Source organism: Amphibalanus amphitrite, unplaced genomic scaffold (assembly GCF_019059575.1).
Source record: "Amphibalanus amphitrite isolate SeventyFive unplaced genomic scaffold, NRLGWU_Aamphi_draft 000609F_arrow, whole genome shotgun sequence".
NCBI lineage: Eukaryota > Metazoa > Arthropoda > Thecostraca > Balanomorpha > Balanidae > Amphibalanus > Amphibalanus amphitrite.
This window is the reverse complement of record NW_024882103.1, coordinates 339769-365741: the sequence shown is the minus strand read 5'-3', so window position 1 is coordinate 365741 and position 25973 is coordinate 339769. Positions and strand designations below refer to the sequence as shown.

The window sequence follows — 25973 nt, the reverse complement described above, 5'->3', positions numbered from 1 at the left end:
GAGAGGATCAGGAAATAGAATTGATCATCATTGAGGTGCGAATGGTCTAGGTAAAGCCAAAGGAAAGAATGCCGTTAGCATTTAATGCGAACACATTGCTGTGACTTTTGCACTCTATTTTGCCATCGATGCTCATTTTGTCGCTTCGTGCTAACGCGTATAAACGTGCAATGATTTTTATTTATGGTAAACGGTAGCACAGCTGACAACTAGTTAATTTGTTTTACTAGCTATAACTGATAAGGGAGATGTGGATTTGCCAATTTGCAGGTATATTTAACTATCGGAATGGTTGGGAAATCTGCAAAAGTTGTGATGTTCTGACACCGTGCGCCGTTTTCAGGTGAACGCGCGGCTCTCTCGGTCGTCTGCTCTGGCCTCAAAGGCTACCGGCTACCCGCTGGCGTATGTAGCCGCCAAGCTGGCGCTCAACAAACCACTACCCGATCTGTACAACTCTGTCACTGGTCAGTTGTAGCTAAATTGGTTTTATAATGCGTGGTGGAACAAATGACGCTGAGTCGGTACGTTCGAAATAGCGATTTATCCAGAAAGAGCCAGGCGTAAGTGAGGGACGATGGAATGCTATGCCGAATGAATGGAATGGAATGACGGGGACAAAGGCTCTTCAATGGGACGACAGTATTTGTTGTGTTCATCTAAAACAAAACAAATATATGACTGGCCTTTGTTTTTGCTAACGTTTGTTGTCGTTTTAGACTAATTGATGTCGTTTTCAGGCAAGACGACCGCCTGCTTTGAGCCCAGCTTGGATTACTGCGTGGTCAAGATGCCACGCTGGGATCTCGGCAAGTTCACCCGGGTCAGCACTAAGGTAATGATCACATCGATCGAGATACAGTGGGATAGCCACGGGTGCTTCATGTTTCTGCTGACATATCTCCAGTGGTGATATTCAAACCCATATTCAAAACTATATTAAAAACCATATTCAAAATCATATACAAAACTTGTACAATGTACTTATTTGCTCTCATGTTTCCGCTCATCATCGTCTCAAATTTGTAAGCGTTACAAACGGGTCCACGAAGATCCTCTGCCGTTGCCCCTGTCAATGACCTTGACCGTGACCTTTGACCTCAGATCGGCAGCTCAATGAAGTCGGTTGGCGAGGTGATGGCCCTCGGCCGGGGGTTCGAGGAGGCCTTCCAGAAGGCGTTCAGGATGGTGGACAACGCCGTGAGCGGCTTCGATCCGGACGTCCAGCCGCCCTCCGACGAGGTACCGTCTGCATTGTGTTGTTTTAAGTAGAATAAAACGGAATAGTCATTATTACTGACCAGGACTGATACATATCTACAATGCAATTGGCATATGCCTCAAATAAGAAAATGGGCCATGGGGAGTTGGCGACTATCTAGATCGGGTGTCATTTTTGGCACCCCATCTAGATAAACATTTGGATGTTTCGCCCATACTTTTGACGAAATCACGTATGTCGTTTTCTAGGAGCTGGCGCAGCCCACCGACAAGCGAATGTTTGTCCTGGCTGCTGCTCTGAAGGTCGGTTACACCATAGACCGCCTCTATGAACTGACCCGTATCGACAAGTGGTTCCTTCACAAGATGAAAAACATAATCGGTAGGTCCATAAATATTTGATTTGCATTTTCAGTTACTTTATGTTGCTATTAGTCGGTTGAGTCCCTTACTAAGTTTATGTCAGGTTTACCAAAATGGCTTCATAGGTATTTAACCGTGCTCTGCAGTGTGATTTCTGTAGCTAAACCCGGTGGGCCTATCGGTTCTCATCGACACTGCTATTCCAATGCTGCTTCAATCCTCAACGGTGAAATAACGTTACCATCAGAGTCAACCTTTGGTCGATCGGCCGTAGTCGATCGGGTCTAGAAGCACAACACCAGTACCTTGACTGCCCAAGTGGCCATATGACTGCATCGCGCTCGCTCCTTACCGCTGTGCCCCCCCCCCGCCCCAGAGCACACGGCTCGCCTGTCTGCCCACGAGAGGCTCAGTGCGGAGAACCTGCTGCTGGCCAAACAGCTCGGCTTCTCCGACGCCCAGGTGGCGCACTACGTGGGCATCACCGAACAGGTCGTCTCCAAGATGAGGAGGAAACTCGGTGAGACTCAGTAGTGTAGTGTGAAATTGGCTTTATCGTGAAAGTAAGGAAACAGTAGGGACGGAGTGTGATATAAGGTAGGGACACATCATTCTTTGATAATATTACTGAACGCCGAACTAGCCACCAATTTGCTAGATAGTAAAGGCTAAAGAAATAGCCATCGGTGTCGGTGTGAGTAACGTTGTCAGCAGGGCAGGCTGATCAAATTATGGACACTTGTAAGGTTCTATGCTGGTAACGATAACCGTACTTCCAGCTCTTCGTTTATTCGAGAAGCTTTATGAAGCTATACTGCTTCCTTCGTCAGCTCGTTAAAAACTAAAATACAGCAGTGAGGCACATATACATACACTATCGAGTCGTTTCGCTTCGAAATTCGAACACATAAAATTTCGAACTTCGAAGCGAAACAACTCGATAGTGTATGTATATGTGCCTCACTGTATTTTAGTTTTTGACGAGCTGACGAAGGAAGCAGTATAGCTTCCGAAAGCTTCTCGAATAAACGAAGAGCTGGAAGTACGGTTATCGTTATCAGCATTCAACTATGTCCCAGCTAAACAACAACATCTTCAAACATATTGTAAGGTTCTACTTCTTCACCAACAGATCAGCTCGTTTCGTTATTTACCCACCGTTAGCTTGCAATCATTTTCTCAAAAACTTCACCATGTCTTTGTCCGCGTTTTTCCTCAGGCATGCACCCGCACGTGAAGCAGGTGGACACAGTGGCTGCCGAGTGGCCGGCTACCACCAACTACCTCTACCTCACCTACAACGGCGGCTCACACGACGTCGACTTCCCAGGCGGCGCCACCGTCGTCCTCGGTACGGAAGGGCTATGGAAACCTGGGCATGGCCAACATTATTAGTCGGGGCTACCTTACAATATACTGCAGATGGCACCGATTGTCTGTCGATTCGAATAAGAAATCATGGTGGGAAAAGATTGGGAACCAATCATATAGATGATTGTTTTAGAATTTAGCTGGATGTGTCGTTAATTGAAGACAGGAAACAAAATATACTTCGCCTTATCAAGCCATACAAATATGTCCATCCCATTCCTACGAGAATCGACACAAGCTCTGCGATTATATGGCATCTCACTGTCCGCAACTAGCATCATCCACCCCACCGCCTTTACCACGCTCTCCACCCGCTCCAGGCTCTGGCGTGTACCGGATCGGCAGCAGCGTCGAGTTCGACTGGTGCGCCGTCGGCTGTCTGCGAGAGCTGAGGAAGCTCGGCAGGTCGACCGTCATGGTCAACTGCAACCCAGAGACGGTCAGCACCGACTACGACATGTGCGACCGACTCTACTTTGACGAGCTGTCGGCGGAGGTGAGTGGAACGGAATGGGAAGTTTGAGGCCCGGGGATGTTGGTTTGGCGTGGTGTTTCCATTGAATATATCAATGGATCTTCAGGCTTGTGTCTATTACATATACATAAACACAAGCCTGAAAACATGCATTGAAACGTGTATTGTAGTTTTGACTAGCAGGTAATCCATTAGATTGGCATTTTTTGACCTCAACAACGATTGGCATTAAGGTTGCCCTTGCCTTGCTTTTTTCGTTTAGCCATGATGTATCTGTATGATGTATTGCCTGTACATGCTCTCTTAAATAACTAGTTACACAAAAATGACGTGTTAGGAAGGATTTAACTTGTGCCGGAAAGAAGCACACAGGTAATGTGTGCCTGTCCATTCCGACCGTATCACCTAACCACCGTACCCCTCCTGCTCCCAGGTCGTGATGGACATCTACCGCCTGGAGAGTCCCGAGGGCATCATTATCAGCATGGGCGGCCAGCTCCCGAACAACATGGCGATGCAGCTTCACCGACAGAACGCCCGAGTGCTGGGCAGCTCGCCGGAGTCGGTGGACGGCGCCGAGAACCGCTTCAAGTTCTCCCGCATGCTGGACCGCATCGGCATACAGCAGCCGCGGTACGCGGGAGAGAAGATATTGGATGATGGAGAAGAGATAGGCTAAATGCCTTATAGTGGGAGGGAGATCATTGAGATATGTGGTAATAGCTCTGGCTAGAAATTGAAATATATTGTAGAATGTAGAGAGACATGACCTCATACATGAGATATATGAGCTCATGAGTAAATGTGTATTGCAAACTTGTATGACGCTTAGCACTATTGTCTGTTTCTAACACGTATTCACTTTTCTCGTTTATTTCCTTTCCATCTTTGGTCAGTGACCTTTCCGTGTCCCCAGATGGAAGGAGCTGACGGACATTGACTCGGCCCGCCGGTTCTGTGAGGAGGTGGGCTACCCGTGCCTGGTGCGACCCTCGTACGTGCTGAGCGGGGCAGCCATGAACGTGGCTCACTCACACACCGATCTGGAAGTGTACCTGCGCGAGGCAGCTACTGTCAGCAAGGAGCACCCGGTCGTCATCTCAAAGTTCATCCTCGAAGCCAAGGTGGGGGCTTTGGGCAGATGTGGAGATGAGGCTGTGAGAAAGGAGGAATGCTGAGGAGTTACTGCTCAGAAAATGTTTTTGTGTTATTGATCAATGATTCGGCAATTCTGTAGCTCACTGTTTCAGCAGGCGTCAGCTGGGATAGGTCGGCTGGTTACATATTTTTTCTGCCTTTTAAGCTGTCTTGTAGTCGTGGCATTTTGATGGTGATGTTTCGCTACTGTTAAAGTGGAGCAATGCTTCAATGCTATCTACACTATCTGTACGTTATCATACTTCTGATATGCACGGCGCACGCGGATATGTTTATCATAAATTTGATGCCCGTTGTCGTCAGGTCTGTAATATCGCGTTTTTGTGGCAACATTTGCGTCATAGGTATGGTTTAACAAGCTGTGAAAGTGTCGATCACATCATCATTAACTATAGTTGGTTTTGAAGTCGTGGGACTTTGAAGCTGTCAATCTGCTCATAACAGTCAGTATATTGACACGTTCCTATGATGTCATTGACATGTTTGTCCGTAACCTCAGGGGATTGTCGCTCTAGTATGATGTAACTTACGTGCCTGTGGCCTGTGACCTCAGGAGATTGACGTGGACAGTGTGCCGCGGGACGGCGAGCTGTGACCTGTGACCTGTGACCTGTGACCTGTGACCTCAGGAGATTGACGTGGACGGCGTGGCGCGGGACGTGACCTGTGACCTGTGACCTGTGACCTCAGGAGATTGACGTGGACGGCGTGGCTCGAGAGGGCGAGCTGTGACCTGTGACCTGTGACCTCAGGAGATTGACGTGGACGGCGTGGCGCGGGACGTGACCTGTGACCTGTGACCTGTGACCTGTGACCTCAGGAGATTAACGTGGACGGCGTGGCGCGGGACGTGACCTGTGACCTGTGACCTGTGACCTGTGACCTGTGACCTGTGACCTGTGACCTCAGGAGATTGACGTGGACGGCGTGGCTCGAGAGGGCGAGCTGTGACCTGTGACCTCAGGAGATTTACGTGGACGACATGGCGCGGGACGTGACCTGTGACCTGTGACCTGTGACCTGTGACCTCAGGAGATTGACGTGGACGCCGTGGCTCGAGAGGGCGAGCTGTGACCTGTGACCTGTGACCTCAGGAGATTGACGTGGACGGCGTGGCGCGGGACGTGACCTGTGACCTCAGGAAATTGACGTGGACGCGTGGCGCAGGACGTGACCTGTGACCTGTGACCTCAGGAGATTGACGTGGACGGCGTGGCGAGGGACGGCGAGCTTCTCTGTCTGGCTGTCAGCGAACACGTCGAGAACGCTGGCGTGCACTCCGGAGACGCCACCCTGGTCACCCCACCGCAGGTGAGTCGCTGGTTTACAATGCCTAGACTGCCGTGGGTTTGGGCAGTTACACACTGATTAGCCCGCCTCAGGTAAGCGGCTGGTGTCACTTTATCACCCTGGTCACCCCGCCACAGGTACTATAATTGACAGGTTTACAATGCTCTAGACTGCCGCAGGTAACCGGCTGGTCCAACTTTACCACACTGTTCGTTCTGCCACAGATAAGTGGCTTGTGGTCATTATGTTACTGAACGGTCATTATGCCACACTGGTCAACTCGCTTCGGGTAAGCGGCTTGTGTCACTTTATCACACTTGGTCGCTCTGTCGCAGGTAACACTTGTAACGCTGACTTTGCTGATATTTATCCATCTGGTGTATAATAAACCAGTAGCTTTTATTGCGTTTGTGCTTTGCAACAAGCGTACGAAATGATGCTGGGAAATGCCATTTTGCGAATAACCCCATTCACTATAAATAAGCGTTGTTCTGAGAACGAAGGTCCCACCCAGGGCACTAAAGAGTCGTCCCACCCACAAATTCCCCACTTATCCAAGTTAAGCTAATGCCCACCCTCGCTATCACTTGGTGCCACATTGTCGGCGCCTGATTTGCACCTCTATAACACCTCGCTGACACCTCTATGACACCTCTATGACACCTCTATGACACCTCGCTGACACCATGCCACCCTACGGGCGTCACCAAGGCCGCGCTGACGTCACAAACTGTCTCCACCGTTCGTATCTGTGATCGCCGAGAAGGGCGGATTAACCGGGAATTTATGGGTCTGTCGCTGTGCCCTGAGCCTATCTGAACGCAGGCGAACAGCGAGGCATAGCTCTGTGGAGCTCACATGGCGGCTGAAGACTCGATTGGTTTTGTCTGACTGGTTTCGTCTCAAGTCGTGTTGTGATCAGGAAAATGGAAATTTATCATGTTGTCACGCTTAGTTCGTCTACTGTTGATGCTTGCGTCATTTGCTCCTTACTACTGGCTGGGAATATTGCAACCTTGCAGATGCATCAACCATTGCTTTAGCGGAATTCATAGTAACCGTTTGTATGTACCGGCCTCTATTCAATCTTGCCGCTGTAACTCAGCGGTCGTAGTTTTGACAACCCAAAACAGGGTATGGATGTCGATGTATTTATGCTCTACATTATGTACGCGACCAAAAATGCATTTGATGACTGCTTGATATCAGAATTGAAATAACAGCCTACGCCCCGAATATCACGCCACTTTGTATGTAATTAGTTACCGATTCAAAATTCCCATAGACATACGGTAACCACATGCCTTTCATTTTTTTTTTTTTTGCCAGGATCTGAACGCCGCCACTCTGTCGTCCATCCGGGAGATATTCTCGTCGATCGCCCGCGAGCTGGAGGTCACTGGTCCGTTCAACATGCAACTCATCGCAAAGGTAACTGACCTCGTGACCTTTTACCTGAATCCTGCTGGGTCATGACCTCACTTCAGTCTGATAACATGGGGTTAACTGGTGAACTGTTAATAAGCTAGTGAGGACGGGTTCTGTTTATCTGGACTGGAACTTCGCCTGCTGTTTCGACTTCGCTTGTTATTGGGGTAATGCCCGTTGGTGATGTGTTATTAAATAAAGTGCACTAAAATAGGGTTAAGGATTCATATTGTGGAGCACTGCCTGCATTGTTGCTTTTGTGCCAAAATATCACGTTGCACATTCTGTGTAGTTCCGTTTCGAAGCGTTGTCTTCAGGCTGGCTTACAACAGGGTTGGCAAGGGGTGGCAAAAACTGGTTTTTGCCAGTGGTTTTAACCGGTTTAAACCGGCTGGCAGAAACCCTGGTGGCAAAAACTGGCAAAAACTCAGGTAGTCAAGACTTGCAACCTTTCTGGTTAGCAATTGATTTGAAATGTACAAATGCATTTCTGGATGTTTAAGAGACGCGCTAACCATTCTGAAGTTTGCCCCATTAACTACCCGGCTGCAATGTCTATGCATGTCGGTAGACATCCGTCAGACAATGCATTTCCGAAGGATCTTGGCATTTCCATGCATCACGGTTAGGGTGCTGCTTACTGCAGGTGCACACGTGCAAGGGTCGCTTTCGACCAGATCTCGAGAATGGCTCTGCCGATTGCGCTCAAATTTGGAACACCGTTACAGACAGATTAGTATGGGTGTCGCAGATAAGTCAGTCGGGGTTAACTTTCTACGAGCGCACGTGTGGGACGACACTTCCAGTTCTCAAGAACGGCTGCGTCGATTGAGCTCAAATTTGGTACTAATACCGTTAGGAACCAGTGAGTATGGGTGCCGTCACGTGCACGAATCAGTGGCAGGCATTCCTTCGCGCTTCTGCATGTGCAGTGCCAGTGCACTCTTGCACTGGCTCATTTATCGCCCCAAAAAGACGTACTGGTTACTAATAGAAAGCGGGAAGCCCATGAAAATGTTTTTATTGTATGAAACACTGGTCCAGTGGTCAATATGTCACTTCTTTTTGAAAGCATATAACTTTCACTGAATCCCCCTTAGAATGTTTCCAATTCAAATGCATGTCTAGGCAAATCATTGTAATGGTTTTGAGTTTTTGCCAGTTTTTGCCACTTTTTGCCGGTTTAAACCGGTTTAAACCGGCAAATGGCATAAACTAGTTTTTGCCGGCAAAAATGCCAACCCTGGCTTACAAGCCAGCGATGACTTGTTTTTAACGTCTGATTCGGTAATCCAGGCTCCTGCCTGACTGCTTGATAAGGGTCGAGCTCGTAAAAGTAGATTAGCAGTGCGCCGATGTGCGAGCGATAACGGCTGCACACGCGAACATAGTGCTTGTTCATGATGTGACGTATACATGACGCCCGAGCGACTTAGAGCGTTTGATGTTTGCGAACGCGGTTTGGACCGCCGGGTGTACTGTGGATAAGGCGTCACTTGGTGATTCTTCATGAAGCAGGATATTTACCTTGATCGCTATTTCTAATTAGTTTTGTTTGCCGAACACTGTACTTGTTTTGAATGGAGGAAGTGAGCTCAAAGCGCCTTCTTCATTTTCGTATTTCGTTTCTATTGAATAGCACGATGTCAACAGCCGCCTCATAGTTTCGGCAAGAAATACGCTATTGCACTGATGCCTCGGCTGAAAGCGAGTTTCACAGCTGTCCGCGAGCTCAACTTCTCTCGCCAACCAGTTACCTTTTTTACCCTCAGGACAACCTTCTGAAGGTGATCGAGTGCAACGTACGCGTGTCGCGCTCGTTCCCGTTCGTCTCCAAGACGCTGGACCACGACTTTATCGCCATGGCGACCCGTGTGATGGTGGGCGCGCCCGTCGAGCCGGTGGATGTCCTCAGCGGCGCCGGAGGCAGAGTGGGAGTCAAGGTGGCCCAGTTCTCCTTCTCCAGACTGGCTGGTAGGTGACGGGGGAGTCTCATCGACGGTTATTCAGACTTACAAGAATTGAGTCTCATTCCTTTTATTGCTTTGATTGGCTGACTCGGATTGCCGAACCCTGGCGAGATGTGTTTCTACTTTACGAGAACAACGACTGCGCCTAGTGTCCCACCATAACACAATGTTTGATAAGTTGAATAAGTTGCCCCATTCTCGACTTTGTTGCCCCATTCTCGACTTTGTTCCACGATATTCTCATTCTCTCCGTGCTGACCTCAACGAATCCCTGCGTGTCCCCAGGAGCTGACGTTCGTCTCGGTGTAGAGATGGCCTCCACTGGCGAGGTCGCCTGCTTCGGCGAGAACCGGCACGAGGCCTACCTCAAGGCCATGCTCAGCACCGGCTTCCGCATGCCCAGGAAGGGCATCCTGCTCAGCATCGGCACGTTCAAGGTACGGTTTTGGTTCCTTCGAATACCCGGGCATGGGAAAGGAATGATAAAGAAGGGTGATGCGTGGAGGGGGAAGGGGGTGACAGTTATGTAAGGAAGGAAGAAGGAATATAGGAAGGAAGGCTCAGTTTCCAGAGAGTACTTAATGACAGTGCTATCCGGCTAAGTAATCAAGAGTTGTTGTGTGGAATGGCCTATTTGCGTGGAACGCACGCGCTGATAAATGAAGTGCATATCGGCCGGATGCTGATAGTTTCACATTAAACATGCCGTAAAAATCATGCCCTTGCCGACGCCTCGCATCGATCTGGTATGGCTGCATGCTTTCATAATTTGCATGAACTTGAGCTGTCCCGATTTTGAGCACGTTACCTTTGACCAATAGCGGCAGTATTTGTGATCAACGGCAGGTGCAGGTTTATGGCTGAAACAGCACACTGCGTTATGGTTAGTGCTGTCGTTTGATTCACTGTAAGTGTTTTTATAATGCAGTATGTTGTCAGCGAGGTGCTATTGACACCTATATACTCTGATTGACACAGAACCGTTTGCATGCTGATAGGTGATCGCTCTTCCCTGTTTGTTTGTTGCTATCTTTTGTGCTAGTTTTTCATCTTTTCTCTTCTGTTGCAAAAGATAGATAATGTTATCGAGTGTGAATAGCCTACTGTGTTGTGTGCGTACTGTGCACGTTTGTAACGATCTATCCTTGGCGTTGTGTTACTGTGTCCTTCAGCCTACTGACAGGGTGCAGCTGCTTGGAGTAGGTATAGCTTGACGTTTTGTTTTGTTTTGTTTGGTTTGTTTTTTGCTTCTCTAAACATGCAGTAGTGATGAATAAATGACTGCTGGAATGAATTAATAAGTAAATATGAACGGGCGAATGAGTGGATGAATGAATGAATGAATGAATGAATAAATGATTGAATACGTGTAAAAGTCAGTGTGTGAATAATTGTTTATTTATAGATAATGATTATTGATTATGAAAAATGGAAGGTTGGTACGCGCGATTTTAATTTCCATTTTGGCTAGCCAGTTTTTCGTGGATTTCGGCCTCGTGACCAACCATCGCAGTCCGTTTGCCTTCAACTTAAATATCGTCATCAAGCTCTCAATAGCTGACGGCTGCTATAATATGTATATTGTTGACCAAAAACTGTTAATTATTGCACCCTTCCAAACGTTTCCTTGAACTGCGTATAGTTGGTGAATTATGTCCAATAACAAAGCTTATCAGAAATGAGCGGAAACACCGGTGTTATTTGTGATCCGTGTTCGGCATAGTGTTCAGGAGTTTCTTGTGATCTCTTTCAGCACAAGAGCGAGTTCCTGTCGAGCGCTAAGATTCTGCACCAGCTCAACTACAAACTGTTTGCCAGCATCGGTACTGCGGACTTCTACACGGAACACGGCATCCCGGCAAGTACAACTCTTTACTTGATCTTTATTGTTTTGGTATACAACTTTCAGCGTTGAAGAATGTTGTTGCCTTAACACTAACAGCGGTACAATGTGAATGAAAATCTGGTCATTTGGGAACATTCGACGATCTTATTGCCTTCCTAGCTAAAGTAAATCCTAAAAGTAAAATTCTCAAGCCGCAAGACGGTCGGTCCCAACAGGTGATCCGAATGTTCTGCAATGCCCGATGACCGGATACTGACCAATGTTCAACACGCAAGGGAGAGAACTGAGGAGCCGACCGACTGGGACTGACCGTTCTAGAGGCCTAGGTATGGTAAGGCTGAATGAAAACAGCGCTTTATGTTGCTTCCCTGCCGCCTAGTTGTCTGGCATTTTTTTATTTCTTTTTCACTGGGTAGTGAAAATCGTTTACTTTCTTCGGAACTGCTCCTACATTTTACGCTGAAATTTTGCTGCTCCTTAAGTTTGAATTTCGTGACGAGCACTTGTGAATTTGTGATAATGCTTTTCAATAAGAAGTGATTAACCCGGCAGTTGCTGGGGTATTTCGCCACCCACCGTTTGCTGGGGGGGGGGGGGCGTTAAACGCCCCCAGCCGATAACTCGAGAACCAATAGGCGCAGCGAAACGCACGAGGCGGCAAACGAAAGAACGCGACGAGACGCTTTAGATGAGTACCTTAAAGTTGAATTTTGAGGCCACAGGTCGGGTCAAGGTCAGGTCAAACACCTGAAATCGGGCTTTCAGTAGCATGGACTTCAGGACTTCGCAATGGGCGCCTCTCGTCATAAACTCTGTCAAAACGGTGCACAATCCATCACATAAGCCCTACAAGAGTGTCAGCTCCATGTAGGGGTCAGTCAAGCATAGGTCAGGGTCAAGGTCAGGTCAACCGGGTAGGCACATATCCCCGAAAATCAAAACTGATATTCGCAACCCGTGACACATGTTTTATGGGTAATTTGGGGCGTAGAACACGATGGTGACATTCATTTTATCATATGTGTACGTGTTTGGCTCAAAAAGTTCAATTTAAGAAATGCATGTATCATGGTCGTGAAGTAGTCACGAGAAATTGCCAAGATTCAGTTCAAGATTTTGGAAAATGCGCAACGATAATCAATAATCGAAGATAGCCATTTGATTGTTCATGGTATTGGCAGTCTAATGGCGTTTACTGCATGTCTGTATGTCTGTTCTGTGATTTTATGATTTTTTGAACATATGCCGTTTTTGGTCGAAAACTCAGAAATCATGACGTCACTAAAACCTCGATATCTCAAAATTTGTCGGACCGATTTTTTTGAAACTTTGTCACAATAAACTTCAATCAATTGCCTACAGGTACCCAAAATTTGGCGCGCCTGCGGCGCGCCGTTTTTATGCTACGGCCCGGCGAAAAAAGTGGGGGCGTTTAACGCCCCCCCCCCCCAGCAACTCGCGGGTTAAAGGTAGTGTGCCAGCTTTCCTGGACCGTATGGAGTTAATGGCCCAGATAAGGAGAGCCGGATTTTTAGAACTTATCCATACTTTCAAAACTCATGGAAACGTCTTAAATTCTTCAAATTTTGAGTACCCCAGTGCGAAATTCGCCCCGACGGGTTGTCGGTCGTACCCCAACCACATTTCACACCACTATGAACAATAAATGCACACACTGAAATCGCTATTACCGATATGCTCATCCAATCAAGTTTCGATAAACCCGTTCATCATCATCTCCTGCGGTTTCGAACACGCCTGTTAGGTGGTGCGGTAGACCGCGCCCAAAGCCAGGGCCCCGGTAACGTGAGGTAGCCGAGTCGGGGCAGCGTGCGCTGACCCAAGCCGGGGCCGCGCGTCCTCCCGGTGTCATGTGATAGCCCGGGGCTGCCCGCGGGGATGCGGTAGACCGCGCCCAAAGCTGCGGCCCTGGCTTGGGTCAGCGCACGCTGCCCCGACTCGGCTACCTCACGTTACCGGGGCCCTGGCTTTGGGCGCGGCTTCTGCTCATACTTTGTGGTGCGGTGGTGGTGCGTCGGGCCGCGCGCTCTGACTTCGGCCAAGAAAAATGCGTCAGCTGATCATTGTCATTTCTGCCACTTGCGTGTGGTGAAATGGGGTCATAACTTAAGAGACGGCTTTCTCATATCAAATATTTTACATAAAATCATATTTCAAACCATAAATAATGTTCGACAGCCAAATAAAAGAAACAATACCAATACAGGCTTACAGTTTACGGCTCGACATTGTGTTGTCTACGATTAGACAGCTGATAACTCATTCCCGTACGTCGTAACTCTATAATGACCTTTGCTTATTGTCACATGTGCGCCGCATTCGCGATTGTTGCCGACGCCTGTTTGCAGGCCAGCCCACTACAGTTGTTATACATATCGAAAAACCGATAAACTTTTAGGCGAAAAAGGCACTATTCCAGGCCCATTTTTGATTTTTTTTTGCGATATTAGGTAAAAACAGAAGCTTCTTATCCTAGGAAAAATAAAATGGGAAATCTTTCAAAGGTGGCACACTACCTTTGAAGTCAAAGGCACACACATTAAAAATTTATCACTTGCTCAAATATACCTTTACTTTACAACTGTAATCGTACATTGGGAATCTTTCAATCACGTTCACTCATATTTGCTACGTTTATTTTTCGCTTGACGCAGACTGAACGGCCTTGGTAGGTGCTACACATCTGCGTTCTGGCCAAATCAAAATGCACACAGATACCGTGCAAGCAGTGGAACAAAGGATGTTGCAGTGATTACACACTTTGTTCACCTACGACCCTCTTTTGTTTGCAAAGCAGACATCGCGCGGTTCTATGTGCCCCGGGATTTTCCTACCCTTTCTAAGAATTGGCTGTCAAAAGATAATTAATTAACTTCCGTATTGCAGCTCTCCCTGCTCTTGATCTCGTTTGACCTTCCTTGACTTCTTTCAAGTGTTCAGTGGCTTTACGATTTGTCTTTCAATGACCGATAGGACTTTGCAGCCTGAGAGCATGATAAAGAATCGAGGCCACCAAATCACATCCTTTCGATAGCTTGCTGCTCCAGACGCAGATAGACGTGCTTCGAGAAAGGTAGTCGGGTTTGGGTGCTTTTAGCTATTTTTAGCTCAGTACCGCATGAGTCAGTGCAAGGTGCGGCGAGTGCTCAAGAGTGGTACTTACTTCCCAATTTTTTTCATAAACGCCCCATTACATCACACATTACCTCTTATCCTCCACTGAGAAGCGATAGCTACAGAAAGTGTTGAATTGCTGCACGTGTTATATCGGGGCGACGGAAGTTTGACCATGTGAGTGACGTGTTGCGTGACTTAGAGTGGCTATCGGCGCACAACATGTATACGTACCGTGTGCTGACGCTCTTAAAACGCACGCTGGTTACGGCTCAGCCCGAGTTGCTCTCGGAGAATCTTGTGCGAAGACGGCATGTACACCAAAGAGCTACGAGGCAGGACGGCATGCTACATGTTCCCATGATAAAGTCTGAGTCCGGGAGGAGACGATTCCTTTTCGCTGCAGCAACGGCTTTTAATCGACTGCCTCCAAGCATGCGTGATCTGGACATGAGAGCTTTTAAAAGAGAACTTCGTCGGCATTTGCTGCAGCAACAAAGGAACGATCGTTAGCGGCGCCTAGTGACGACACTTATGTGATAGTGTGGTTGTGAGATTGGTGGGGGAACGAGGGCGTATGTATGTATGTATGTATGTATGAATGTTATGTATGTGTGTCATCCCAACAACCACTATTTTATTATTTGACTCTGGCACTAGAATAGCCACACAAGTGTGGAGTGAGCCAATGACGTGAAATAAATAAAATAAATAAATAGTTTCGGGATGTTAATATTTGATTTTCAGAGTAGATTTGGTGTAGATTTTCGGGGTTAGCTATGGTACTTGCAGCTTTATGCGATGATTCACCCGGCCTGCAGATCGCCTCTACTTGTCTTTATCAGGCTTGCACCCCAATCCCAGAAGGCTTCTGACCCTTTTCAAAATTTAGAGATATACTCGTACCTACAAGTGTCGTCAAAGTATCTAATTACTGGTATTGCCAGTCGACAATGCGGTTTGTGAACAGCAACCGGTCTGCCGTTCTTTATTGTGAATTTCAGTCAATGTGGAGCTTAACGGAAAACGCTGTTTGTCATTGTTCATTTATTTTGTAAACATCACTTTAAATAATTGCGTTATATACAAATGCATGTTTGTTCCTACGCCACTGGTAGAACGCATAACATTGTAACATAAATATACGGATAGCATATCGCACCGCTTCTATTTGGGCGTGATTGGGGAGCAGGCCAGCCGCCCCAAATCCTGTGATAGTGCTTCACCTTGAGCAACACTGGTCTGCATGTGGCCCGGGGAATCGTCGGTGCCATTCGCTCTGCCCGTGCACACACACACTACGTGCTCGAAAACCTTGCCGACATGGTCGGTCCGGGCCAAATCCTCGCCCAGATACCGTATCACAGCGCTCGGTAAGCGGGATGAGTATTGGACTATCGTCCTGGGCGACCACCAAGAACATCCGGGTCCACCGCTGCTCACCAGCCCCGGTCATGCGGGGGAGTGATCAACGAGAGTGCACCTAGTCACTAGCTCTGACACTTCGTGCTGTCACCCTTCTACCGGTTCTAATCGCCACCCCTTCTCACCCCTCGTCACCCCTCCTCACCCACTCGCACAAACATATACGTGGAACGCTTCACTAGCCAGTAAGTCGGCAGACCGTCGCACTAGCCGCCAATAAAGAGTTAGTATCACTGGGTTTCGCCTTCCCACTGGGCGAAAGCCTGCCGTGGCCCTATGTGGGTGATATTTCATCTCACCGACGCGACCACACTATCCTTGGCATGCCATGCTACTGTCCGTGTGTGACTGATACGGATTGCCCGTCATGGGCGCGGAAAGCTCTTTTGATCGGTTTGTTACAGCTTATCAGCGCGACGCTGACTTGAGCAAGGTCGGCGACAGTAGCTCAGTGTTCGCGCTTTCGGTCCGAACACAAGGCAGGGGAATCATCCAAAACCACTAGAGATGGATGTGATGCATCACTTTCACTGCCGAAAACAGTGGCAAGTCTGGCCCACTTACATTTTTGTGTCCTCGCTGTCCTCGGCATCATCATCCTCATCTGTCGATTCGTCGTTTTCAGTTCCGCTTTTCTCATCCTCATCGCCCCCCTCCTCGTCGTCTTCGTCTTCCTCTTCCCCTTCGTCGATCGCCTGACCGCTGCTGCCTCGTGACCCGCTCCTGCTCCTGCCGACGGCGGCTCCTCGCCGACTCTCGTCCAGGTCCTCGCTCCCATCAGCCTCTCCCCGAGATGTCCGTAGCCCGCTCCTAGATACCTCGGCATCGTCAGACTCTGCGCCGTCCTCTTCCGCCTTCGGCTGGTCCTCGACGAAGGCCGGGTTGACGCGCATCTCTCCGAACAGCGCCGGTCCGTCGAAGAGGCTTCCGCTGCCGGTTCGCTCGGCCTGGTCGCCTCCCTCGGTCTCTGGCCGCACGCCGCCCTGCGCCTGCCACTCGGCCATGTCGCCAGCGGTAGCCGTAGCCGCCTCCCGATTGAAGTCGCGCCGCGCGGCAGGACCCTTCTCTGGACCGACGGTCCAGTTGCTATGATCTTGGGAAGCTCGTCCACTTCCAGAAGCCATCTGCAGGAGGTCAGGGTCGATTTGGGGGACACTCTCGCTGGGTGCAGGAAGCTTAGCAATCGCCGCCGCCTGGAGCTCCAGCACCTTCTCGCGGAGCTCTTCGGCAGTCTCGGTGGCGCCGCCCTCTTCGCTGAGCAAGGTGCACAGGTTCAGACTGTGGTCGATGTACGCCAGCGCCGTATAGATGCTCTCGTGCTCAATGAGTCTCTCGGCCATGGCGTTGAAGTGCCGGATGAAGAGACTGAGCACCATCTCGACACGAGGCTGGAAGCCATCGCCCAACGTGTAGAGCTTGTCACGGGGTCCAGCAAACTCTGGCAAGGGCTTACCTGGCGCTGCTTGTGCCCTGTTCCTTCTCTCCCGCCGATTTTTGTTCTTGAGCTTTTGTTGTTCTCGCTGCCATTGGCGGTAGCGTTCTTCCATCTGCTGGCGGCGGCTGATGATCCATCCATCCTCCTCCTCATCGTCGACATGCTGTGCTGGGTTAAACGCGAGCGAGTCGCGGTGATTGCCCTGTGAAACAACGAAAGGCCATTGTCAACTTTTCTTATATGCGATGGTTTGTCAAAATCATGATTTTGACGATACCGCCGAACACCTAAACAACTATTGCTGTTTTCAGTTGGCATGACTTTGTAATCACGTATGTGTCTTTACCCGATTTAATATTCATTTCGTTGTTATTCAGCATTTATTTCAAAACATCAAAACTAGAATTTTGTGTTGAATGCATCACTATTGGTAGGTCTTATCAGTTGGGTTGCAGTTTCCCAATACTTTGAAACTGACATCACCCATCAAAATAATGCATGTCTACATTGCACTTGCATGCAATGCTGCATGCCAAATAAATGTTGTTATCGTAGTACGTTGCAGTGACATGGAGATGTATTGATTTAGACGAGACATTCGCTCACCAGTTCTCCATCCGGTGAGATGCTCAGCTCCGGAATCAATTTCTTCATGATGTCTGTAGTTGACATGCGAAGCGTGTCGTAGAGGTTCTGCCAGTCGAGGGTCGGGAACGCCTTGTTCCTGATTTGCAGGCGGCTCATCAGGATGATGATGTTCGGTAGGAGGTTCTCCATCACCCGCTGTATCTTCTCCTGAGCACTCACCAGGTCCCCAGTGCTCTCGTTCTGCAGAAGGTTGCGCTTGCGGATGAAGTAGTGCTCGAGGCGGCGTTCGCGCACACTCTCCTTCAGCGCACTGAGCAGGCCGACAAACGTGGCGCCCAGTCCCTCCAGACGCCAGTCGCGGAAGTTGTTCTCGAACTGCCAGAACATGAGATGGCGGATGTGGCGCTCCTGCAGGCAGCCAAACTCGGACAGGAAGTGCGTGAAGAACAGCTTGGCCGCCGCCCAGCAGTGCACGTGCACCAGGCCGAGCGAGCTGATCAGCTTGATCTCTGCCTGCTGGAAGGCGATCTCCCACTCGAGCTCGGCGGCGCGGCCCTTCTGGCTGGCCAGCGGCACGAGGTTGCAGCCAACTTCTTGGAGGACGTTTTGCACCACTCGCTGCGGCGGCCACACGAAGCGCCACTGGTTGCGTGCGTCGATCAGCTCGGTTCGCTTGCGCAGTGCCCACTCGAAGGCGTGCTCAGACGGCCAGCTGGAGACCTGCAGTGTGGCGGTGATGCGCGCCGTTGTGCGCAGGCCAGAGGGAAGCACCTCGCGACACTGGACTACCGCACCGTTGAGAAGGCCACGGCCGCCGTGCTGCAGCCACGCGTCGCGTGCCATCAGCTGAACCAGCTCGCCGAACCGGTCGGCGAACACCCCGAGGAAGCGCTCTGACGAGAGGAAGCGGTGCGTTACGTAGTGGGGCTCGTGCCACACATCTTCGTCATCGTCGTCGCCGGTGTCGACGCGCATCCGCAACTTCCTGAAGCAGTGATGGGGCACGAGACCGGGCGTGTCGCCCTCTTCGTCGGTGGTGGTGGAGTCGAGGAACGAGAGCCGGCTCGTGCTGCTGGAGGTAGACTGGCGACGGCTGTCGACCGGCGCCAGCAGACTGGCGTTCGACTTGGAGCGCGACTTTCGCCTACCGTGGTGTTGTGATGGCGGCATCAAGTGGCTAGAACTGACATCGGATGTGTGTCGCTTCGCCTCGGCGGCCGCCCGTCGCGGCTTGGTGTTGGCTCGGCCCTCGGAGATAGTATTTAGGTGATGTCCCGCGGACATAGGTGCCGGATGCATGTAGGGATGGCCTGCGCCAAGGTAGCCAGGAGGCACCGGCTGGCCTGGCATGCCGGGCATACCGAAGCCGACGGCCGGGTTTTGGTTGGCGAGCGGTACTCCCGGCATGTAGGGCTGCTGGCTGCCCAGCATCATCTGCTCCGGAGACCAGCCGACAGGCGGTGAGGCCATCGGGTAGGGCCCGACAAACTGCTGGTAGGGGCTCATCCCCGGCTGGAACTGCGCGAAGTGCGGCGCGGCCGGGTGCATCATTAATGGTAAAGGGTTCTCTGGAGTTGGCTGAGGGTATCCCGGCATGACTCCGTGCATATGATAAGGTACGGCTCCACCCATCGGTGGAGGGAAGTGGCCGAAAGGAACGTGTGGTGGCACGTGGCCCGGGAAATGGGCGTTGGGATCTTTAAGAGCCCTTTGTCCCGGCATGGGTGCTCCCTGACCCGGGAAGGGCTGGCCATAGGGTGCGGTGTGGCTCGTCATATGACTGCCGCTCGCAAGGGAACCATCAGCCGGCTCCGGTCCGTTTTGCGCAGGGTGGCCAGCGGCTCCTTGGGACTTGTCCCCCTGCTGGGGCGCGGCTGATGTCAACTCAGGCTCCGAGGACATTTTGCGATCTGCGCCACTTTCGTCTGTGATAGTGAGCGTCGGTTTTTGTGCAGCGCTGTTTTCAGCCTCGTCACTCGGCTCTTCGTCACTGAGGTTGACCCGAGCTTTCATATCTCCGTTCATTCTTCTCTTCAGGTTTTCCAGGAACTTTTGTCCCTCGCCTTGATGGTTTGCGCTCGGCTCAGCAACAACCTAGGGGTAGAAAAAATGACGATAAATTTTACAACACAATATGATTTCAGCTACACATTTCCACGAGTTACACCTACAACGCATGTGATTCAAACTACCAAAAAAGAACAAGCATTTGTGCCTGTGTAATGCTTATTACCTCTATTTCGTAATCCGTTGCTGATTCCGCAATAAGCAAGAAGGTTTGATTGAATAGTTGCTTTGGTCAGAATGTACGATGCTAGTGAATATAAATGAATGCTTGAACAGCCTGTACCTATTGTGTGGAAGTTCCTGATGATTGAAATGTCTCCTCACCTGTCTCTTTCCCGCGGCGCTGGCTAAGCTGCTGGATGAGGTACCCTCGGAGTCGTCACCAGACGAGTCGGCTCCGCGGGAGCGTCGTCGATCACCTAACGCCGCCTCTTTGGCTGCGCCAGCCGCGCTCTTGGCCTTGCCTTCCCGGTCAGTGGAGCCGCTGGGGCTCCCTACAGGGGTGGCATTCGCTCCAGATTTCTCGACTGCCGCACCCTGCCGTTCTTTCGCTGGTGGGGCGGCTTCGGCGTCAGGGGTGCGCTCCGGGCTGGCGGCGCTACCCGATGACGTCCGGTCCTTGGCGCCCGGCTCCGTCTCAGACTCTTTTAGCGGCGACTGGTGCGACCACTCGCGGCTCTTTATATCGGAGAGGCGCGACCGGTGGATGGTCGGTGCCGGGATCCGACCCGTCTGACGGAGTCGGGTGTAGCCTGCCGGAGGGAGGAGTTTCGTCGGGCGGCCCGGAATCTGGTTAGGTGTGGTAGGTTACAGGAAGAACCAGGCCTGATGTAAGAAGACACAGCTTAACTCGGCTTCACGCTGGGGCGCATAGACTAATGACGTTTTAGTTGTTAAGCGAAATATGATGGAAACATTAATAACTCATTCCTACTCATTGCTCTATAAATGCACTACTACGCGTGCTTAGGATTAGAATGTTGAGCAAAACGCGTAAATTATTTGTCACATTAAATACCATCCATGATATTTATCCCCAAATTGACTCAGCTGCCCCTGAATCTCACCCTCACTCCTGCAGCGCTGCATGATGAACTGGTATGTCCTAGCCTCTTCCTCAGGACTGAGCTCATCCGACGGCGTTCTCACGGCGATCGAGTCGTGCATGATGAGGTATTCGAGGTCGTGTCCCAGACACGGCTCGTCACCGTCCCTGCGACAGTACGCCATTACCTCCCCAATCACCTGGCGGGTGAGTGACGTCATGGGTGAGGGTCGGTGACGTCACAGGTGGACTGATAAACAATAAGCGACGAGTGTCTTTGCCTGAGTTTGTTGCTATTACTATGAGTAGAAGGATTTTAAATGCCCGATAAGATAATGGTGATAAATGTGACTTTTAATTGTATGTATGATACACAGTCGCTGATTTCAGTTTTCCGCAGTATTCTTTCTGCTTTCGTTCAAGTGAGTTAATATTGCTTTTCTATATTTTATATGCATTGCAGCTAGGCAAAAAACGTTCATAATCGTTTAAAGAGGCACATTTTCCGGCATCTATGATTTTTGATATGCGTTGTTTCTATTGCATTCAATTTGTTTAATTTCTAACTTACCTCATAGGGAGATCCTAGATAGGCGGCCGATTTTTTGTCTTTCTGCAAGGCCCTGTTTAGCTCTTCTTCTTTTTCCTCCTTTAGCTGCAATATCCTCAACTTGTCCCTGCAACACCGTGGTCAAGTACAGTCATTTTTGATACCCTCAAGACAGCTTGAAACCTTTCAGTTACCTCAGTTTATTCTCTTTTTACATGCCCATTTTATCTTATGTCAAATCGCGTTGCTCTAAGTATTAGTTACATTATCGAAGGTCAACATTGCGTATCTCTACCTTATCTGGTCCCGTTTCGGTGTTATTACGGAGCGAGCGAAGCGAGCGGAGTCTTTCCTTAGATTAACGGAAATTTCTGAGTATGAGCGGCCGGCCGGCCGGCCGGCCGGCCGTGGGGACGCTCTTCAAAAGCTAATATCTTAGGAACGGGACATCCGATTGACAAGCGGTCTTCTTTACTGAATGTCACTTGGACGTAAAAGTTCTGTGGTGTGATGGCCACCATGCGTTCTTGCCAACCACCGCACGTGGCGCGTGGTAAAGTTGGACATTTTTTAAGAACCCCCAAAATTGCAACCTCAATAACGGCACAACGGTTGGGCCGATTGAATTGAAACTCGGTACACAGTTAGGTCTCCATCAGATAATTCATCTGCATGTGTTAAGGTTGGGGTGCTGCTGCACGTGCGCACGTGCAGGGGTCGTTTCCAGATCTCGAGAACGGCTGGACCGATGGCGCTCAAATTTGGTACACGGTTAGGGACCAGTTAGTAGGGTGCCGTGCACAAGTCAGTTGGGACCCATTTTGCACGTGCGCACGTGCAGGGTGCCGCTTCCAGATCTCGAGAACGGCTGGGCCGATTGTGCTCAAATTTGGCACGTCGCTAGAGACCGGTTAGTAGGGTGCCGTGCACAAGTCAGTTGGAGGTACCCCCTCGAAATTTCGCACGTGCAAGGCCCAGCCTCTCGCTCGCTCCGTTAGTCGCCCCATAAGGCGTTATACTGGTTATTTAAGATCCGGTTTTCAATTCGATATTTCCTGTAGGGCTTTTTCTGTCTTTTACATCTATCTGTGTATCCACTGATCATTACCAACCAAGTGTCACTTTCTCTCTGTTGTTATTGTTAGCGATAGGGGTGCTAGTTAATCTAGAATAATGCGCAGTTTGTGCACCTCCCCAGTAGAAAAGTACTTCCTGATAACTTAACAATATTGACATCAACTAACAAAAGCCGTGTATTAGCAAATGATAATTATTTGCCATGGATCGGAGGAGAGCAGCGCTGCCTGCCCGCTCGGAAGCGTTCGACGCTGTGGAACTAAGGAGTCGCCCGCTGATTTCCACGATGCGCTAACGGATAGTCAGTGTCTCTCACCTGTTAAAGTTCTTGAAGAACTGCACCGACATCAGAATCTGGCTGATGAGGAACACGGTGGGCCGCCGTTTGAACTCGTCCCGCAGTAGGCGGAGCGCCTCCTCGCGCTCCTGTTCGTAGGAGGACGCGCCGCTGCCTGCCGAGCCGTTGCCCGACGGCCGCTGGGAAGGGATGGTGGACGGCGCCAGGGAGCTGTGCCGGCTGTCGGAACAGCATCGGCTGCAGCCCACCCCCATGGTGGCGACCTGGGACAGAGGGGGAGCGGGTCAGGTCAAGTCGCCGGTCACCGGCTGCAGCCCACCCCCATGGTGGCGACCGGGGGCAGAGGGGGAGCGGGTCAGGTCAGGTCAGGTCAACGACTACAGCCTACCCCCATGGTGGCGACCTGGGACAGAGGGCACGGGTCAGGTCACCGGTCAACGGCTGCAGCCCACCCCCATGGTGCTGACTCGGGGAAGATATTGTGCCTTTTTCAGAATGTCATCTGATGCGGTTGACTGTCATAACGAATGTTTGTTTCGATGTCATTCATTACTAGCACGCGCTACGTTCTATTTTCGTTGAAGCTAGACAGTAGCATTAGAGATCGGACAAAGCTTGTTTTCCGTTCGCAATTCATGATATCGTGGTCGTCACCGATCGAGGCATGGTCGGTTGATAATTTCAAGATAAGGGGTTGCATCAGCGGCGAACCAGTCATCAGGAGTGTGTGGTCCATTAGTTGATCAAGTGTTCTGCGAATTTCGCACTCACCCTTTGTGGTCCGATGATAATAAATTCAACGTTATTATTATCATCATAAACGGCCAGTTGTATCTATTTTCGTACTTAGGTATGCCTACCGTTGTTTTGTCTCGCAGCTAAAGGGCTAATCAGTTTGCTCCGTTTGCGTAAAAAAGAGGCGCATGTGAGGATGACAAGTCGTTACATCAAGTAGCTTCTCGACGCTTGGTACTTGAACCTTCCCCTGCAAGCGAACTTTTGTACTGATGACTGATGAGGTGGTCCTCCAAAGAGCTATGCTTTATGCGCGCACAGTTTCAACAGCGGCTGCTTGTGTCGTGTGAAATGTGTTGGTAGGAGCGAAAGAGTTCAATATGATCTCCTTCGCGCTTGATTGAAGCCCTACTCTTATAACAATTATTTCACTTTTTAGGACCGTCATTGGCCAGGCCCATACCATTTGGTCCCGTCTTTTTTGCGTGTGCCATCTAGGTAACCCTTGCGGCACAGCATACGCTCAGGCGTTTACCACTAGTGACATCTAGAAGCAAGATATTGCACTCAGGTATACCCGAGTGGCCAGTGTTTAGCCGCGAAACTATATACCTATGGCTAGTGTAATCCTTTCTGCCCCTTTGCGCTTACTTTCGAGTTGTTGGAGCCAGAGCTTCATGGTTAAACATGCTGCCCATCATAAGAGAAAATGTATGCTATCGGTGATTTGAAAGTTTCGGGCTATTCGCTTAATTTTTATGCCTGGTTGAGCCCATGGTTTTCAAAATGCAACGTTGGGTGGTTTTGCAGCTCACAAAATAGCTTTAAAGTACAGCCCACCGCTAAAGTAATGTAGGGTTTTACCAATCTCAACGGTTGGCTTTGACTGGCGATTGTTTAATGCGGAGTGATCGAAAAGAAGATGTCAATAGCTTAAGTTGCAGCTGAAAGGGTGACGATACATATAAGCTACATTCAAAGTTTCATTGTAGTCTGGTTAATCGTTCCTAAGCTTCAGAAGCAGAACATACCCATGATTGAAACCGCACATTACTTCTGCTGTGGACTGTACCTATTGTGCATATGTCGATGGTTGCAATTAAGTGTTAAAAAGAACATCATTCATCTCTTGTGTGTTTATTGATTACACCTCGAGTACCTACAAAATAGCGATACGATCCCATCCCAGGCTTTTTGCCTTCTATGTATACACATGACATCCATTGACTGGTACCTGTCGGGGTCTCACTCTTGTATGATTCTTACTCTTTCTGTTTTACTTCTTATGGGTACGTTACTTATAAAACGCGGTTATGAACCATGTGCTTCGAAGAAAAGGGATGCAACTTAAAGGCACCGGTGCACCAAAGTTCCAATTTCGCTTTGCTGATCATTGGACGTTACCACTGTGTGAGACTGTCAGAGGTGGATTACAGTCATTTCGTGATAAACCTCGTGCCATAATTGTCATGTGCGTGATGCGACGAACAATGGATGTCAGAAAACAGAACGAACAATAGGTCCGAGGTATTATTCACTGAATGATGCTTCTGTCCGCATTGACCAATGTCTATCAAGTGTTTACTCTGGTGAAAACTAGAGTAATGTGAACCTTGTCCTCCATGGCCCAATAGGTATCAGCTCCATACGACCACGCCACTGAGTGCGCCGGCATCGTGGGGGCCTTCTCACCTGTTTGACTGCAGACCAGTCCTCACTACTCCATCCGAACCTGGCGTGCTCTCGCCTCGCCGCACCCTCCTCTCCAGTTCTTCGTCACTCCCAACAGGCTTCTCGTCTGCCTCGTGTCCCAGTCTCGCCGCTCGCGCTGAGTGCCGGTCGCCGCGTGGTCGACGGCGCAAGAGTCGCTCCCTCGCCAAAACACGTGCTGTCGGTGACCGGGTCGGCGCGGCACTGCCGGGGGTCGGGGACACCCTCAGCTACCGCCGCCGACCTCGGCGCGGTGGCTCGCTATCTGCAGCCGATATCGCTGTCTGACGGTGCTCGGATACTGAGCGTTGGTTAGAAGTGGCGCCGGTAGGTCGCCCAGGCAGGGTAGGGGCACAGCGTGGGTGAGGTGGGCGGTGCGTCGGAGCCGAGAGCGTGGTAGAGTTGGAGAGGGTAGAGTGCGCATCACCGAGCAAATGGCTCTTACTGCCATGTCTGCCTTCATGAACGCTTTTTTGCGATACGCTTTTCTCTTGAAACACTATGATGATAGTGTCCCTCGCCAGAAACTGATGTTTGTAGTAGAGCACTTCATGGGCCGGATAAATCCGTTATCCACGGATAAATCCGCGGACCGGATAGGATTGGATTCTAAATTTGTTAAAAAAGAACGGGTATGGGCGGGCCGGATTTGGGAATTGAAGGTTGAACCCGGATCAAAACGGATCAAAATTTTAACATTCAACATTGAAGTTAAAAATTAACCTAATGTGTTAAGCGGCAGCAGAGGTTTGATTAAAGTAATAGGCATCATTTTATGACACTCAC

At 49.9% G+C, this 25973-nt stretch overlaps 2 protein-coding genes across 2 annotated transcripts in view; one reads left to right on the top strand and one right to left on the bottom strand.

Moving 5' to 3' along the window:
* The window catches only part of LOC122363197 (CAD protein-like), a 77691-nt gene that overhangs the window by 34935 nt on the left and 16783 nt on the right, over positions 1 to 25973 (top strand). Inside the window, exons 15-28 of the mRNA XM_043332170.1 lie at positions 344 to 467; positions 741 to 835; positions 1105 to 1242; positions 1471 to 1603; positions 1961 to 2104; positions 2804 to 2935; positions 3276 to 3451; positions 3864 to 4063; positions 4347 to 4554; positions 5783 to 5899; positions 7208 to 7309; positions 9079 to 9280; positions 9562 to 9713; positions 11030 to 11134. Coding sequence (XP_043188105.1) covers positions 344 to 467; positions 741 to 835; positions 1105 to 1242; positions 1471 to 1603; positions 1961 to 2104; positions 2804 to 2935; positions 3276 to 3451; positions 3864 to 4063; positions 4347 to 4554; positions 5783 to 5899; positions 7208 to 7309; positions 9079 to 9280; positions 9562 to 9713; positions 11030 to 11134 — 2028 coding nt within the window. The remainder of the gene's footprint in view (positions 1 to 343; positions 468 to 740; positions 836 to 1104; positions 1243 to 1470; positions 1604 to 1960; positions 2105 to 2803; positions 2936 to 3275; positions 3452 to 3863; positions 4064 to 4346; positions 4555 to 5782; positions 5900 to 7207; positions 7310 to 9078; positions 9281 to 9561; positions 9714 to 11029; positions 11135 to 25973) is intronic.
* Positions 15288 to 25456, bottom strand: LOC122363198. The gene is made up of 7 exons (XM_043332171.1): positions 25170 to 25456; positions 22761 to 23005; positions 21389 to 21494; positions 20840 to 21017; positions 20097 to 20524; positions 17724 to 19799; positions 15288 to 17319 (listed from the first exon to the last, which is right to left on the bottom strand). Exons 2-7 carry the CDS (start codon positions 22994 to 22996, stop codon positions 16243 to 16245), a joined length of 4101 nt encoding a protein of 1366 aa, XP_043188106.1. The 5' UTR covers positions 22997 to 23005; positions 25170 to 25456; the 3' UTR covers positions 15288 to 16242.